The sequence below is a fragment of the Aquarana catesbeiana genome, linkage group LG02, assembly GCF_042186555.1.
Source record: "Aquarana catesbeiana isolate 2022-GZ linkage group LG02, ASM4218655v1, whole genome shotgun sequence".
Taxonomy (NCBI): domain Eukaryota; kingdom Metazoa; phylum Chordata; class Amphibia; order Anura; family Ranidae; genus Aquarana; species Aquarana catesbeiana.
In genome coordinates this window covers 31,035,444-31,053,633 of record NC_133325.1, presented here as the reverse complement: position 1 = coordinate 31,053,633, position 18,190 = coordinate 31,035,444, and the positions used below count along the sequence as shown (strand labels likewise).

The window sequence follows — 18,190 nt, the reverse complement described above, 5'->3', positions numbered from 1 at the left end:
GTGCCACCATGTGTATGCAAGACAAGTTTGAGCCAACATCCGTCTGAAAAAATCCATAGATTTTGTTGTCGGAATGTCCGATCAATGTCCGACCGTGTGTACAGGGCATAAGAATAGAAAGAAAAAAATACACACAAATTATAACTGAATAAAATCGCCAATACCATTTAAAAACCACCAGCTGCATGGAAACCTCTCTCACAGAGTGCTGTCAAGCCTTTTCCTTTTGACATCATCAGGGGCACCAGGAAGATCAATCCTGAGAGAGGATTAAATAGACAAGGCATCTAGTTGTTTTAAACATGTGTTCCAACATGGCAGTGTATGTTATGGCTTTGGTGGGCTCTCTCCCTAAGGAGAGGTACTTCAGCGACTAGAAGACTTGTCTCCCACAGATCCACTGCTGATCAGAGCGGATTAGACAGATTGTGTGAGGGGCCAAATAAAGAAAACATATATAAGTAAATATACATGCTATTTAAATGTTTGGGGTCTATTTACATGGCTTATAAGGATTGCTGACATTCATTCTGTTATCTATTAGCCTCGAAGATGTAATAAATAAGACCTTCCTCCTCTTCTCTATTAGATGTAAGCTGTGACAATCAAGATCCTAATACCTCCTGTTCCCTATTGGACTGTAAGTTGTAATGAGTAGGACCCTCATACCTCCAGTTCCTCACTAGATGTAAGCTGTAGTGAGCAGGACTCTCATATGTTCCCTATTAGATGGTAAGCTATAATCTTAACACATTTGTCTTACCTGCAGCACGTTCCTCATAAAGGTCTGCAAGTGTCGTCATCTCCTCTTTTTCCTTAGAGTCTTCCTCCTCTTTAGAGAGAGCTTTCAGGATCTTGGTGCAGGCCAGGGCTGAAGCTACACAGTCTGGAGTCTGTTGGGAAGAGAAAATAACAAACCAAAGCATGACACCCAGGGCACCAGATCTAATGACACAGAAGTAATGCTTTTTACACTTTCTGGATAATATGTGTAGCATCCTCCTAGATAGGTGATAGGATTAGGTAAATTTAGTTATGGCTCACTCTATCCAGTAAAGATGCAGTTTGTTGTTGGGCAAATTTAGTTTTGCCTCAGTAAAATTAGTGTAGCTTTTTCGATTGTTTTGGTCTTTTCTAAGTTACAGTAGTTCCTGGATTGACTACTTCCCCCTGATTAGTCTGGCAATTAGTGGGCAGGGAGAGTATAATCAGCAGCTAAATATTCATACAGCCCTGACCAATCCCTGGGGAGGGTCACCCTGATGGTAGCTAGGAGCCTGTATAAAAACTCCGGGAGCAGCAGGATCTTTTCCTAGAAGGAAACCACAGGAGGCTGTTTGCCCCCTTAGGCCATTCTGCTATGTGCCTGTGGAGCACTGAAGCCTTTAGGCTGGCTACCTGGAGGCCTGCTTTGCTGGAAGCTGAATGAAGCTGACTGAGGGACTGTCATCTGAGGATCTAGTCTGGTATCAAAGCGTGAAAATGCTGCAAGGATACTGGACGGAGGCAACTAATTTTCCAAGGACATTTGTGGGTACAGACTAGAAAGAGAGATCCTAGAGACTGTGGGCTAGGTCTATCCCTCGTATGTTAGAGGCAACCTGTCCTGACCTGGCCACCTCTGTCTACGACAGTTCACTCTCATCATCACTAGATGCACTTCCTCCTCTAACCACACGCAGAATCAGGCCCCGACCTCTACAACCCTGGCAAACTGACAACACTAGAAATCTCAAGAGACATTGCCGTGCTCTTGAACGACTGTGGCGTAAAACCAAATGCCTGCAAGACTATACCCTATATAAATCTGCCCTTTTAAAATACAATTCATGCCTCCATGCTGCCAAACAAGCCTACTTTGTCTCTCTTATTAATTCCTTGTCATCCAGTCCCCGTCGGCTCTTCTCAACCTTTAACTCTCTGCTTCGTCCACCACACCCTCTACCCACTAACTCACTCACTGCCCAAGAGATTGCCAATCACTTCAAAGACAAGATCGATGCAATTCGTGAGGACATCTCCACTGTGCGTACGTCTTCCTCCCTTGGCCTCCGAGATTCTGCTCTATCCTGGTTCTCCGCCTATTTATCACAGCGCTCCTTCAGTGTCACCTACAACTCTGTCTCCTCCTCTCCATTGCCCCTTTCTGTGGGGGTCCCCCAAGGCTCGGTTCTTGGACCCCTTCTCTTCTCTATCTACACCTCCTCCCTTGGTCACTTAATAACTGCCCACGGCTTCCAATACCACTTATACGCTGATGACACCCAAATCTATCTGTCTACTCCTCACCTCACTCCTTCAGTCTCCTCCCGCATTACTAACTTACTAACTGACATATCAGCATGGATGTCCCACCACTTCCTTAAACTAAATATCTCTAAAACTGAGCTATTAATATTCCCCCCCGCCCGTGCCCCCCTCCGTGACTTTTCCATCAAAATCAACAATGCAACCATCAGTCCCTCCCCTCATGCCAGGGTACTAGGTGTAATCCTAGACTCTGACTTGTCATTTCAGCCCCAAATGCAATCATTGTCAAAAGTTTGTAGAATTCACCTCCGTAACATCTCTAAAATTTGCCCCTTTTTAACAAATGAAACCACCAAGCTCCTCATTCACTCCCTTGTTATCTCTCGCCTTGACTATTGCAACTCCCTTCTCATTGGCTTACCTCTCCATAGGCTATCCCCTCTTCAGTATATCATGAATGCGCTGCCAGACTTATCCACCTTACCAACCGCTCAGTGTCTGCCAACCCTCTACTCCAATCCCTACACTGGCTCCCAATCACCCAGCGAATTAAATTCAAAATACTAACCACAACATACAAAGCCATTCACAACTCTGCCCCGAGCTACATCACTAATCTTGTCTCCAAATATCATCCAAATCGACCTCTCCGCTCCTCTCAAGACCTCCTGCTTTCAAGCTCTCTCATCTCCTCCTCCCATGCTCGTCTCTAGGATTTCTCCAGAGCCTCTCCCATCCTCTGGAACTCGCTACCTCCATCTATCCGGCTATCCCCTACTCTTGCTACCTTCAGGCATTCCCTGAAAACTCATCTCTTCAGGAAAGCCTATCACGTCTCTAACTAACCTCCTACCACTTCCACCAGCTCATTCCCCACAGTTACAACCTTTTGTATCACCTGCCCCACCCTATTAGATTGTAGGCTCTTCTGAGCAGGGCCCTCTTAATCCTCTTGTATTTTATGGTATTATAACTGTATTGTCTCCCTTTTATATTGTAAAGCGCTGCATAAACTGTTGGCGCTATATAAATCCTGAATAATAATAATAATAATAATAATAATAATAATAATAATAGGGACATAGTGACCAGTTTCCCGAAGAGCTTAATCTATTTCATTCCTAGTGACAGGACATTGCTTGGACTTCCCCCCAGAGGAAGATAAATCTCCTCAAGTTTGCTACAGGCTCATGGTTCTATAGTCCTCCTATTTGTACAAAGTTTTGGAGCATCCCACTCAATTGCCTATCCCCTCAAAAAAATAATAACCATCAGAAAGAAAACCTCTGGACTGTTCATTGAACCAAAGAGTGATTATGACCATGTGCCTGGCTGCGGGGCAACTACTGGGGAAAGGACTCGAGCCAATCTACTAAGTGGTTCCTTCGGGGCTAGCGCTACATATGTGCAACATAAAATTAAATAAATGTATTACTTTTGGACTCTTAGTGAAGTAGACACAGAAATATATGTGTGCATTAACAGATGATGTGTATTGTCTGGGAGACAGATTGGGAAGAAAAGCTGATGTACCAGGTAATATTAATCTGGCTCTCTGTATAGGACATAAAAGGCCTGGCCTACAACTGCAGTCTTGCAGTAGCATCACCCACATCATGCTCCTGTCAGTTATTATACATACTGTATTTTTGTAGAGTTAAATGTTCCAAATTGCCATGGTGCCTGACCTGTATTGCTGCTGTTCTTGAACAGCCTGTGTATATTCACTGGTATAATAGTTTACTTACAGCTCGCCCACTTTGGTTAATTACACATTGAACATAGCTGCCACAGTAGGGCAATGCTTTGCCTAACAATCCTAATAGTTGATTCTGGGATTACCAAGTCAGAGTTGGAAACGGTCTCTTTTCTCCACTGAGCCATACACAGTGGTGTCTGATCTTGTTAGTGTCATAAAGTTAGCCAGTCTGCTGACTTAGGAGGGGAGTGACACAAGACAGTTGCGCTAGCGAGACATAGAGTATAAATTCAGAAATTATTAGTCAGGGTTACCAATAACTAAAGATGAGCGGAACACCCCCCTGTTTGGTTCGTGACAGAACTCCCAAACAGGGCAAATGTTCTAACCCGAACGGCAAACCCCATTGAAGTCTATGGGAGCCGAACAGGAAAATTCAAAAGTGCCCATTTTGAAGGCTTATATGCAAGTAATTGGCCATAAAAGGGGTATGGGACTCTGGGTACTGCCCTGGCGGACATGTATCAATATATATTTTTTTTATATAAAAAAACAATAATTTTTTCAGGAGCAGCGATTTTTAATTATGCTTATAGTGCAACAATAAAAATGAAAAATCCCTTTAAATATAGTGCCTGTGGGGTCCTCTAATGTGCCTGTAAAGTGGCACATCTTTAGCATGCATAAAAACATGCTACAGCAAAAATGAAATTTCTAAAGAAAAAAAACAAGTCAAATCCCATTAAAACGACTCACGGTTACAATTGCCGTCACCCAGCTATTGAAAAAATAAAGAAACAAAAGGTATGGTGCCCCCCCAGTCTATACCTGAGGGACTTCAGGACCGGTATGGATTTGGAGGGGAACCCCACACCAAAATAAAACAATAAACGGCATTGGGGTCCCCCCAGAATCCATACCAGACCTTTAGCTGGACATGCAGGCCAGCAGGTCAGGAAAGGGAAGAGGTAAGTGAGTGCCCCCCTCCTTCCTGAACCATACTAGGCCACATGCCCTCAACATGGGGGTGGGTGCTTTGGGGCGGGGAGGGGGGTTTGCCCCCACCCAAAAGCATCTTGTCCCCATGTTGATGTGGACAAGGGCCTCATCCCCACAACCGTGGCCGGTGGTTGTCAGGGTCTGCAGGCAGGGGGCTTATTGAAATCTGGAAGCTCCCTTTAACATGGGGGCCCCCAGATCCCGCCCCCATGTGAATGAGTATGGGGTACATAGTTCCCCTACCCATTCACCAAAAAAGTGTCAAAATGTAATAAACACAAGAGACAGTTTTTGACAACTCCTTTATTTAAAAAAAATAAAAAATAGTGTCCCTCAATGTAAATCCATCATCAATCACGTCGCCTGCCGACCCGAAAAATCAAAAATGATCCCGCCTCCTGGGAATCCTCTCACCAAATTTCTGCTCTGTGCTTTGACATTTCTTATATAGGTAAGGGGCGGGGAAATCTAGCTTAATCACCCAGTGGCACCGCCCCTTCTGACATCACTGACTGGTGCATGCTGGGCATGTACACATTGGGGCAGGGCCACCAGGTGACATGGCCAGGTGGCCCGTCCCTTACCTATATAAGAAATGTCAAAGCACAGAGCAGGCATTCCGTGGGAGGCCTCCCAGGAGGCGGAGTGTTTTTGACCTTTTTTATTTCTTGGGTTCGGCGGGCAGCATGATTAATGATGGATTTACATTGAGGGAAACAATTTTTTTATTTTTTAATAAAGAATTTGGCAAAAACTGTCTCTAGTGTTTTTTTTTTATTTTTGACACTTTTTTGATAAATGGGTAGGGGTACTATGTACACATAGGGAGAGAGCAGGATCTGGGGGCCCACTTGTTAAAGGGGGCTTCCAGATTCCAATAAGCCCACAGACCCCCACAACCAATGTCCACAATTGTGGGGATGAGGCCCTTGGGGACAAGGTGCTTTGAGGTGGGGGGGCTGCCCAAAGAACCCACCACTCTATGTTGAGGGCATGTGGCCTGGAATGGTCCAGGGGGGGGACAAGCGAGCGCCTAACCTTCTGGGCTGAATGCCCAGATAAGGGTCTGGTATGGATTTTGGGAGGGGCCCCACAGCGTTTTTATTTTTCATTTTGGCGTGGGTTTCCCCTCCAAATCCATACTAGACTCAAAGGGCCTGGTATGGACTAGGGGAGAACCCCATGCCATTTTTTTCTTTATTTTTTTAACCACTACTTTTTTTTTTTTTTATTGTTGAGCGAAGAAACCCATTAACAGCTGATGACTCATCAGTTGTTAAGGACGCCAAGGCTGGAACTGATGCTCGGGCCTAACCGTTAGTCCATCCCTACCCATAACAACTATCTGATGGTGTTGTCTAGACAAACCATTATATAATATTTCATGGACAGTGCTATAGGAATTATAAACAGGTCAACAGCTTATGGACACAAAATAATTTTTGTTGATAGACATTTATTTTTTCCTTGAGTGTCAAAGCCCACCATAATCAAAGTCATTTTTAGGCTATTTATAGTTTTCTGATCACTAAGGATGAGTACAAAACAGCAGCGATTCGGGAAAAGAGGGCAATAATTGGATAAGAGGGAACAACATTTCTCTACCAGATTCCAGAAAACATCTGCCATTTCAGCACGGTTCTGCACGATACACCAGATGAGGAGATCCCTCACAGGGTGGTCCAACTGCTTGTAGTTTATGTGCTTCATAGTTCTTACTTTCCCTGTCATCTGAGAATACAGAATTCATATTAGACTCATATTGCTATTTTCCTTTCATGCACAATTGCAAGATATCAAGAGTAAAATATATCAAATATTACTTCTAGCACTCAACAAAAGTGGTCAACATCATGTCATTTTCCTGTTCTATTAATTTTTAACCACATCAACACCAACTGATCAAAAAAAATAGGGGGTGGGAATATTTGGAGAAGATGAAACAGGGAAAATGGCAAAAGATAATATACAAATTAAAGATGATAACTCTGTGACGGAACCGTCCCACACTCTGCTTGAGTGCTTCCGTCAGTATAATGCTTCCTCCAGTCTGAATATAGATATCAGATATTATAGCCGCATATTGCAACCAAGAACTAGGCAGGACTTGTTTAGCTGCAAAACTGGAACTCTTTATTAAACAATACAGGCATTTATACACTACACACTCAGCTGAGGCTGATCACATGCAATTGCAACTGTATACAGAAATATAATTAACACTATAAACATTAAGTTAATTAAGCTAGCCACCTGGACAATTTTGTGACTAATCAGATATCTCATTCCAAGTCAGACTTGCCGGCATCAAGCTCACAAAGTACAATACACATTATTACAAGTATAAACACATCCCCAGTACTTTGCTAGCAGACAATAGGTAAACCAAACCACATTCATAGCGTCAATTAAGTATTTGTCCATTATTTGCTCAGTCACCCTGTGCCCCTAATAGACACAGGGTTACTTACAGGTCATCACCCTGGGAGTTAGTGAGAGGCCACTGGTCATACCCTTCTTAGAGAAACAGTATTGCTTACTGGGGAAACCGTTCACACACCTACACCTGGGTATGGAGGGAATTAAGTTTGAGCTCTGCAATGCTGGATTTAGGCCCTGACACCCTGGCCAGTGGAGGAGGGTTTGCCAAAGACTGCCAGACCATTGTCCTAACATTTCCCCTTGGACAGCACCTTCCATAGTGTAGAGATAAGACGTCAGTCACTGGTTTGCTTGTTTATGACCAAGTGAATATGTTATTTTAGAACTGTTTCACATACTTGTTAAAGTGTTTATTGCCATTTTCCATCCTTTATTGCTTAATTATTGTGCATTACTGCAATAAATATTTACCCTTCATCTCTTGTATGTCGAAGTGCATGGTACTGTTTGGAGAGTCATGGGCACTGAGAACAGGGGAACTGAGAAAACAATGGCTACTTTGGGGGTAAATGCTACATCTGTATTTGCTGCAAAACCACCATATCAGGCACTTTTTTGAGACACAGACGATCCTAACCTGTAATATAATAGCACTAAATCCCCAAATTTCCATGAACATTTCTCACTGTCTAATATCCTGGTAGGTTCTATGAATGACATCTTATGTCTGAGAATTTGAGGTTCTTCTCACTTTAAAAAGGCCACATTTCTCACCTTGATGCTGATTTCTGCTAGGCTCCACGTGTGTTTAGGCTTGGCTTCTGGATATAATAATTCTGTTACATCTCCCAGAAGATCCTGCAGGACACAGGAGACGTGATGAAGTTCTATTTTAGTTACTTCCTTTGATCTCTCTGCTTTGGCTTGTCTCTCAAGCTTGCTGTGAATTAAACTGGATGGATCTGTATTGTTGTACAATTCGGTAAGAGTGTCCCAGGTGAGGTACTCCGCCAGACTGACTCCACGCTCCAGGAACAGGTGCACAAATGAAGGTTTGTCTTCGATTAGTGACAATGTCAGGCTGGGATACAGATCAGAGGGCTAGAAGACAAGCAAGAAGAAGCTTTAAATTGAAAAATCAACATCAGTAAATAACATAACAATATATCTATTATGGAAAAAAAACAAAACAATACATCACTAATTCTCTCTCCTCTGCTGCTTCTAAAACTGAGAACTGAGCGATCAAAGATTGCTGATAGTTTGGTTACTGGCTCTCTGCTCTGCCCCTCCAGCGCTCACTGGAGTGCTGGGCTGCGGAGGTGGTTGGAGAAGCTGGCTCAGTCGGCCAATGGCTCACTGAGAGGCTGAGCCAGCTGCCAGTCCAGGCACCTGGGTGGATCCCGACTAAAGCCAGGATCTTTCCACAGCCTGGGCTGGCTAAGTGACGTCAGCCAGCAGCAGGCTTTAGCTCACTGTGATGGGAGTCACTTTGGAGGGGGTCTCGTGGAACCCAGCTTACCTTAGAGAGGTTGGGAAACTCATGTTTCAGCTCCCCAGGCCCCTCTTATGTGTAAGTTACCCTGTGTCTATTAGGGGCACAGGGTTACCGAGAAAGTGATGGACAATTTCTTAATGGGCGCTGAGAGCATGGTTTGGATTATTTCTTGGGACAGAAATATTTATCAACAATATTTATGAAGAAATACAGTGGGGCAAAAAAGTATTTAGTCAGCCACCAATTGTGCAAGTTCTCCCACTTAAAAAGATGAGAGAGGCCTGTAATTGTCATTATAGGTATACCTCAACTATGAGAGACAAAATGTGGAAACAAATCCAAACAATCACATTGTCTGATTTTTGAAAGAATTTATTTGCAAATTATAGTGGAAAATAAGTATTTGGTCAATATCAAAAGTTCATCTCAATTCTTTGTTATATATCCTTTGTTGGCAATGACAAACATTTTCTGTAAGTCTTCACAAGGTTGTCACACACTGTTGCTGGTATGTTGGCCCATTCCTCCATGCAGATCTCCTCTAGAGCAGTGATGTTTTTGGGCTGTTGCTGGCAACACGGACTTTCAACTCCCTCCAAAGGTTTTCTATGGGGTTGAGATCTGGAGACTGGCTACCTGCTGTGAAGCATGGGGTGGCAACATCATGCTTTGGGGCTGTTTCTCTGCAAAAGGAACAGGACGACTGATCCGTGTACATGAAAGAATGAATGGGGCCATGTATCGTGAGATTTTGAGTGCAAACCTTATCCCATCAGCAAGGGCATTGAAGATGCAATGTGGCTGGGTCTTTCAGCATGACAATGATCCCAAATACACCGCCCGGACAACAAAGGAGTGGCTTCGTAAGAAGCATTTCAAGGTCCTGGAGTGGCCTAGCCAGTCTCCAGATCTCAACCCCATAGAAAACCTTTGGAGGGAGTTGAAAGTCCGTGTTGCCAGCAACAGCCCAAAAACATCACTGCTCTAGAGGAGATCTGCATGGAGGAATGGGCCAACATACCAGCAACAGTGTGTGACAACCTTGTGAAGACTTACAGAAAATGTTTGTCATTGCCAACAAAGGATATATAACAAAGAATTGAGATGAACTTTTGATATTGACCAAATACTTATTTTCCACTATAATTTGCAAATAAATTCTTTCAAAAATCAGACAATGTGATTGTTTGGATTTGTTTCCACATTTTGTTTCTCATAGTTGAGGTATACCTATGATGAAAATTACAGGCCTCTCTCATCTTTTTAAGTGGGAGTACTTGCACAATTGGTGGTTGACTAAATACTTTTTTGCCCCACTGTATATCACTAGACCATGGGACATGTGAGTGTCTTTTAATTAAAAGTCAGCAGTTACATTTTTTGTGGCTGCTGACTTTGAAATTGGTGGAACCCTGCTTTAAGATGCACATCTAAGAGTCTCCTAAAGCTATCAATACTCCCCACAGCCACCACCAATTGTGGAAGAGAGTTCCATATCCATATTGCCCTGACAATGAACCCCCCCCCCCCCTTTGCAGTTTAAGGTTAAACCGCTTCTCTTCCAATCTCAATGTGTGGCCCCGTGTCCTCTTACACCTCTTAAGAATTAATATTTTTTTTCCTATGCTGGGATCACCATAGAGGTATTTGTAAATTGCTATCATGTCCCCTCTCAAGCATCTTTTCTCCAGCTTGTTGTCTTTCCTTGTAATTGAGGTCCTCCAGTCCTCTTGTTAGTTTTGTTGCCCTTCTTTGGACTCTCCCCAGTTCCAGCACATCCCTTCTGAGGACTGGTGACCAGGACTGGACAGAATACTCCAGATGTGGTGTAACCAATGTTCTATAAAGTGGTAGGATTATTGTTCAATCTCTGGAGTTTATCCCTTTTTTTATGCATGCTAATACTCTGCCTGCTTTGGTAGCTGCAGCTTGACATTGCACGCTGTTGCTCAATCTAGAAACGTAATGTTTCTAGTATACGTTGGCTAATTTGACAAACTCTTGGAGGGTCCTCTATGATGGGATTAGCCATGAGTCAGGTCTACCTCGTTATCTAAACCAGTGCTTCTCAACTCCAGTCCTCAAGGCTTTGTGGACTGGAGTTGAGAAACACTGATCTAAACCATTGTGTGATGTTTTGGGTAAATATTTGGGTTATTGTTCATGTGGTGACTGACCTACTTTTCAAGTGAATAAAAAGCCTGTATTTTTGTTCAATAAACAGTCATTCCTTTGGTTTTACCCCACATCTTGTCTGTGTTCGATGTTTGGTTGTTATTATTTTTCGGCGTTACAATACTGTATGTGTTCACACCTCTCATAAAAGACAACATATATTTTGTCACGATAATCAAAATGACAGAAAGCGGGAAATCAAGAAGTATTAGGTGACAACAAAGAATACGTTTGTTCAACCTTCCACATCCAATCTTCAGTAAAGATCTGAGTCTCAGCAATCTCTGGTCGGTTCCAGGACACGGCGAGTTTCAGCTGATGGTCCCAGTTCTCCTGGCCATTGTGATTAGCATTGTGAGAGGCTGAAAGACAGATATCAGTAGTCATCATTATGTTGTTTTTATTTATCATGTTACCATAGTGTTTTTATGTGCCTTTGTTTATTTTCTGGACTTTGTACACATTAACTAGTAACATTGGTGGGGTAGAGAATTAACTTACTTATTATCTCGTGACCTCCCCAGCAAAGATTTCCAGCCAGTTATGTGTCCCCTTAGGGGTACTTTGTACTGGTTTTTAGGGTACATCAATGAAGTATAGTATTTTCAAAGCTACAATCTAATGGTTTGACAAACTGGTTCTATGTAATATCAAACTTGACGATTATTATATTAATTTGAAGCATGAGGAATGGTTGTAGACATGTATGTTACACCCATAGTATCTTCCAGGGTATCTGACAAAAAAAGCCATACAGTAAGGGACACTTAGTAAAAATACATTGATGTTTGTAAACAGATGCGCCATCAGTAATGCTTTTACCCATTTATGCCTAAAGCCACGTACACACGGGCGGACTTTTCGACCGGACTGGTCCGACGGACTTTCCGACGGACTTTCGACAGACTTCCGACTGACTTTTTAACGAACGGACTTGCCTACACACGACCACACCAAAGTCCGACGGATTTGTACATGATGACGTACACCGGACTAAAATAAGGAAGTTAATAGCCAGTAGCCAATAGCTGCCCTAACGTCGTTTTTTGTCCGTCGGACTAACATACAGACGAGCGGATTTCTGGGTCCGGCAGAGTTACGACGTAAAGATTTGAAGCATGTTCCAAATCTAAATTCCATCAGACTTTTGACAGAAAAAGTCAGCTGAAGGTCCAATGAAGCCCACACATGATCGGATTGTCCGCCGGATAGAAAAGTCCGCTCGTGTGTACGCTGCATAAGCCTATTTCTGACATTTGTTGCTTACAAGTTAAAATCTGTATTTTTTGCTAGAAAATTACTTAGAACCCCCAAACATTACATATATTTTTTTAGCAGAGACTCTAGAGAATAAAATGGCGACCGTTACAATATTTTATGTCACACTGTATTTGCCCAGCGGTCTTTCAAACACAATTTTTTGGGAAAAAAGACACTTTTATGAATTTAAAAAAATCTAAACAGTAAAGTTAGCCCAATGTTTTTATATAATGTGAAAGATGATGTTACACTGAATGAGTAAAAAGATACCCAACATGTCATGCTTTGAAATTGTGCACACTCATGGAATGGCGACAAACTATGGTACCTAAAAAGCTCTATAGGTGACACTTTTAAATAACTTAACCGTTACCAGGTTGGAGTTACAGAGAAGGTCTGGTGTTAGAATTATTGCTCTCGCTCTGATGATCGCGGCAATACCTCACATGTGTGATTTGAACACCGTTTACATATGCGGGCGCGACTTATGTGTGTGTTTTCTTTGCTGCGTGAGCTCGTGGGGACAGGGGCACTTAAAAAAATATATAAATTCTTATTACTTTTATTTATTTTTATTTTTTTACATTGTCTCTTTAGTTAGATTCTTTAACCACTTACAGACTGCCCGCCGTCGTTTTACGTCGCTACTTTGAAGAGGAATATTGTTGTTATGGCAGAAGCTAGCTGCCATTACCCCGGTATCCTCTTCTTCAGCGGGCGGTCCGCTTTCAGATAAAAGTGGTCTATGCATTACTGTAAATATAAGATCTGGGGTCTTTTTGACCCCAGAGCTCATATTCAAGTGGTCCTATCATGCTTTTTTTCTATTACAAGGGATGTTTACATTCCTTGTAATAGAAATAAAAGAGACACAATTTTTTTTTTTTTTTTTAAGAACAGTGTAAAAATAAAAAATAAAAGGTAAAATAAATAAGAAAAAATAAATAACCGCGCCCCGTCCCGCCGAGCTCGTGTGCAGAAGCGAATGCATATGCGAGTAGGGCCCGCATATGAAAACGGTGATCAAACCACACATGTGAGGTATCGCCGCAATCGGTAGAGTGAGAGCAATAATTCTAGCCCTACACCTCCTCTGTAACTCAAAACATGCAACCTGAATTTTTTAGGGGGTAAACAAAGGAAGCGCCACCTGAGTGCAGTATTAGTATGTATATTTAATGGCACATCATATGGTAACTTTTACAGGAATAACATGAATACAAAGCTCATCTGTGAGTAGGCAGTCCTTGATGGATTCCTCGAGCACCAGTCCGGATGGTGTACCAGTGGTGTAGGGCTGCAGGTGGAAGCTGTTCAGCCAATGGTTCTTCCTGTGGCCATCAGGGAGAAGCTGGGGTCAGCGTGGAGCGCACGGAGGATGTGCGTGATGTCACGGGTCATCCAGCAGCTTCCGGGTACACTCCAGGGGGAGGGCTTACACCGAGGGAGGGTTCTGGCAATGAGTGAGCACTGAATAGGCACTATTCAGTGCTCACCCTATTCAGTGCTCACTCATTGCCAGAACCCTCCCTCGGTGTAAGCCCTCCCCCTGGAGTGTACCCGGAAGCTGCTGGATGACCCGTGACGTCACGCACATCCTCCGTGCACTCCACGCCGGCCCCATATGATGTGTCATTAAATATACATACTAATACTGCACTCAGGTGGCGCTTCCTTTCTTTACCCCCCTTCTTGCCTACCACAGAGCCACCTCTCTGAGAACAGCAGCCGTCTTCTAGATCAACCATCCCACCAGCCTTTTTTACACACTTTGAACTGTCAGATACTTACTTAACCCCTGGACTGCCAGTACTACAGCCATGGACTAAATGCCTGGCTCACCCATATATACCCCTACTATTGTATGCACTTTTCTGTATATGCGCTTACAGTTATTATTACCTTTATCTGTAGAATTTTTTAAACGTAGCCTATGGAGATTTTCAAGGGAAAAAGTTTGTCGCCATTCCACGAGCGGGCGCAATTTTGAAGTGTGACATGTTAGGTATCAATTTACTCGGCGTAACATTATCTTTCACAATATAAAAAAAATGGGCTTACTGTTGTCTTAATTTTTAATTAAAAAAAAAATTTTCTAGCAAAAAAAAAATGTTTTTAACTTGTAAACACCAAATCTCAGAAAGAGGCTTGGTCCTTAAGTGGTTATTAATATTTGCAAACAAAATACGGGTTTCCTATTTAGAATAATAAGCTGTCAGGTCAATATCAGAACCAATTCAATCATACAGTTTGTAGTGTACATAGATTTGCAAAACAAATGGATAAAGGAATATTTCTGAACTTTGTTTTATCTCATGGTTACTGTGAAATTGTGTGAATGCAGCAATGCAGTGCATGTTATCTCAGCTTACAAAGCTTGGATTCATTGAATGAGTTTACCAAAAATGTAAATATTGCAGAATATACAGCCTCATGCTACATAACTACGCTACATTTTATGCTGAATAATCTAAATTGTTGATGTATCTTAAATAGATTTTAACTCCAAAAGCATTTTATTAAAATAAATTTGATAAAAATAAAAAAAAATCTGATTTAAATAAAAAAAATTGGATTTGATTTTTTTTTAAATCATTGATTTTTATCCACCCTGCTGCACTGTACTGATTACAGTGTCTCTTTACAGTGCAAGTGATCTTTATATCACAGTGTCCCTTGCAGTCATGGCCCCTCCATTACAGTCCTCCTTGCAGTATTGCTCCCCTCCCCCCTATCACAGTCCTCCCTGCAGTCATTGCCCCCCTTTCCTCTGATCTCCCATCTGTGATCCACAGTGCCCCTTCCAATCTCTGCCTGGTTGTCTATTCTCCCAGGTCTCCTGACTGGTCACCGATGTTAACCTATTGGCAAAGCAAGGGGCTGGATCAGCTGTAGATTGGGACAGAAATCGTGAGCTCCCAAACTTATATTAACAAGCATGTTATTACCCGCTTGTTTTTATGAAAAGTCTTCCACTCTCTGTCCTGGCAGCTGGACCTGGGAGAATAGACACAGGCTGCTAAATGGTCCCCAGTCCATGACGGGACTCACCCCCTGCTGTGGGACGGTGGCCTGCTTAACAACCGGCCACGGACCAGTACCGGTCTGTGGCCCGGGGGTTGGGGATCCCTGCCTTAGTCCACAATTTTTAATCATCTATCTAAAACGAAAGGAAAAAAATGATGTCTATAGATTCACTTTAATGTGTAAGTCAAGTCTCCGCAAAATGTTTAGTGGAAAGAGGATACTTTCTCTGTAACTGAGCCTCAGAGCAATGTTTTTTTTCTGCTGGTGTCAATCTGACCTTTCAACAATGCTTGCAGGATTGCAACATCCATCCTTTGATCCCCAACCTTCTCCTCCCGGAGGATAGTGAGTAGAGACTCCATGCGGACAATATCTTGAATCTGTGTAGAAATTTGGAGACACATGAATATCTGCAGTGGGATTAAGCGTATGTTTTAGCCAAAGACTGCCCCTCTGGTAGTCATTCAGAGCTAGTAGAGGCACAAAAAAACAGAACCTTTAGGTATTGTAGTAAAGACCAGGCTTTTTCTGGCACTTTTTTGTTTACAAGTTTAAATCAGTATTTTTTGATACAAAAATTACTTAAAACCCCCAAACATTATACATTGTTTTAGCAGAGACCCTAGGGAATAAATTGGTGATTGTTTGAATTTTTATATCACACAGTATTGTGCAGCGGTTTTGCAAACGCAATTTTTTTTGCAAAAAATACACTTTAATAATTTAAAAGAAAAGCAAAACACAACATATACCCCGATTTTTTTTTTTTTTTTAATGTGAAAGATGATGTTACGCTGAGTAAATAGATACCTAACATGTCGCACTTTAAAATTGCGCACACGTGTGGAATGGAGACAAACTATGGTACTTAAAAATCTCCATAAGTGACGCTTTAAACGCCTTTACAAGTAACCTAGAGTTACAGAGGAGGTCTGGGGCCAGAATTATTGCTATCACTCTAATGTTCGCGATGATACCTCACACATGTGATGCGAATACCATTTACATATACATGCGCGACTTATGTATGAGTTCGCTTCTGCGCGCGAGAAAGGATGGTTGGAGGCACCAAATTTTTTTTACTTATTTATTTCACTTTTTATTTTTTTATTTTTACACTGTTCTTTTAATTTTTTTTATCACTTTTATTCCTGTTACAAGGAATGTAGGCATCCCTTGAAATAGAAATAAGGATGACAGGTCCTATTTATGGAGAGATCTGGGGTTTAAAAATACTCCAAATCTCTTCTTTACCTGTAAAAGCAAAAAAAAAAATGTGTCCTAAATATATATATATATCCTTTCAGCCAGGACCTGAACGTCGCTCCAGTCCTCCAAGGCCATAGAGTCGATCAATGAGTATACTCTTTGATCGCCTATGGGAGCTGCCAGCTGCACCATCGGTTTGTTTCTCGGCGAAGCGGTGGAAACTATAAGCCTGAGAAATGTCGGTGAGCAGCGGGGGGTGGGGGGGGGGACGTCCCCTCCCGCCACTTCGGAAACCATTCCAGCAGCTCATGAGTCACTCAGAATGCTTTCATGATAAAGCCAACTGCCGGCTGCAAAAAAACAGTACCAGGGTTATGGTTGATATCTTCAGCCATGATCCCGGTAAACCACTTGCAAACCTCAATGTATATATACGTATTGTGGTCGGCATGTGGTTAATGTGAACTCAGAAGTAGACTTATACATAAGGGTGACCACAAGGGTGATATTGTACATGGCTGAACTTTGTAAAAGGTGTAAGACAGTATATATTGAAAAAGTAAAAAAGGAAAAGATTAGTTATTGTGTGACCTGACCATCACTCACTTTCTTGGTCCACATGATGATTTGATCCCGTGTGAAAGTGTCATACGACTCTGAGAAAAGATACTTTAGTTTTTCCTTAATGAGGTTGACGGTAATCCTGGAGGAACTAAGATTTGCCACTTGTGCTATGATGTCAGCAACTCGACCAGATCCCTCCACAATGACACATGGTGTATTGTTACACATAGAATTGTAGATGGTCTGTAAGAGGGAACAATTAAAACATTGGAGAGAAGAAGGTTACTTGCACTCTACTGTGGAAAATGGGTTTTGGTACACTCACGGTAAATGGTTGTTTCAAACAATAAGATGCTGGCATTCAGCTTCTATGTCAGCTTTTTGATAATGAGATTTTCCATTATCAACTTATCCATTTGATAAGTTGGCAGAGAGATACCATTTGCCTAATAGATTATTTTTTTCAATACTTACAGCTACGGCATACTTTGCAGAGTCAAGCAAAACTTCCCTATTAAAATATAATTCTTCACCAATTTTAGCCCTGGAAGTAACTGTAAAACGCTCTAAACAGGAACCTATAGGGAGTATATACTCTTCTTTACAAATGTCAGCTGGATATAATCCACAAGAGGGCAGCTTTGGGCGATGGCGTAGAGACTGTCTTAGAGACACTTAGCGATGAGGAGTGGGAACAAGCCGTGAAGAATTTGAGGTATCCTTTGTCCTCCTCACAATGCTTGACTCAGCTATTCAACATTCGCAGAGCCCATTATACTCCATTAAAGTTAGACTCCTGGGGTAAAGCAGATGCACCAAATTGGCCAAGATGCACTACTAATACAGGTACACTTGCTATGCTATGGCGATGCCCCAAACTGCATCGCTAGTGAGAGTGTGTATTTGATACCTTAAATACCTTAAACTACACAGGTTCATTTTGACCCAAGAATAGCATTGTTAGGGGTTATACCAGAAGATACCCTCTCAGTTGAAATGCATGTGATGTGGTTGAGAACTATGTATATGGCTCGTAAAATTACACTACAAAAATGGATATCAAAATATCCACCAACGATAGATCAATGGATTAAAGTGATTCATCTTAATCTAAGACAAGAGGAATT

At 42.1% G+C, this 18,190-nt stretch overlaps 1 protein-coding gene across 6 annotated transcripts in view; it reads right to left on the bottom strand.

Moving 5' to 3' along the window:
* LOC141126759 (transient receptor potential cation channel subfamily M member 2-like) overlaps nt 1-18,190 on the bottom strand; it is a 231,681-nt gene that overhangs the window by 135,167 nt on the left and 78,324 nt on the right. For all 6 annotated transcript variants that reach the window (XM_073612738.1, XM_073612736.1, XM_073612741.1 and 3 more), the window contains 6 exons: nt 17,106-17,306; nt 15,568-15,670; nt 11,244-11,365; nt 8,105-8,431; nt 6,554-6,679; nt 764-893 (listed from right to left, as the gene is read on the bottom strand). In XM_073612738.1, coding sequence (XP_073468839.1) covers nt 764-893; nt 6,554-6,679; nt 8,105-8,431; nt 11,244-11,365; nt 15,568-15,670; nt 17,106-17,306 — 1,009 coding nt within the window. The remainder of the gene's footprint in view (nt 1-763; nt 894-6,553; nt 6,680-8,104; nt 8,432-11,243; nt 11,366-15,567; nt 15,671-17,105; nt 17,307-18,190) is intronic.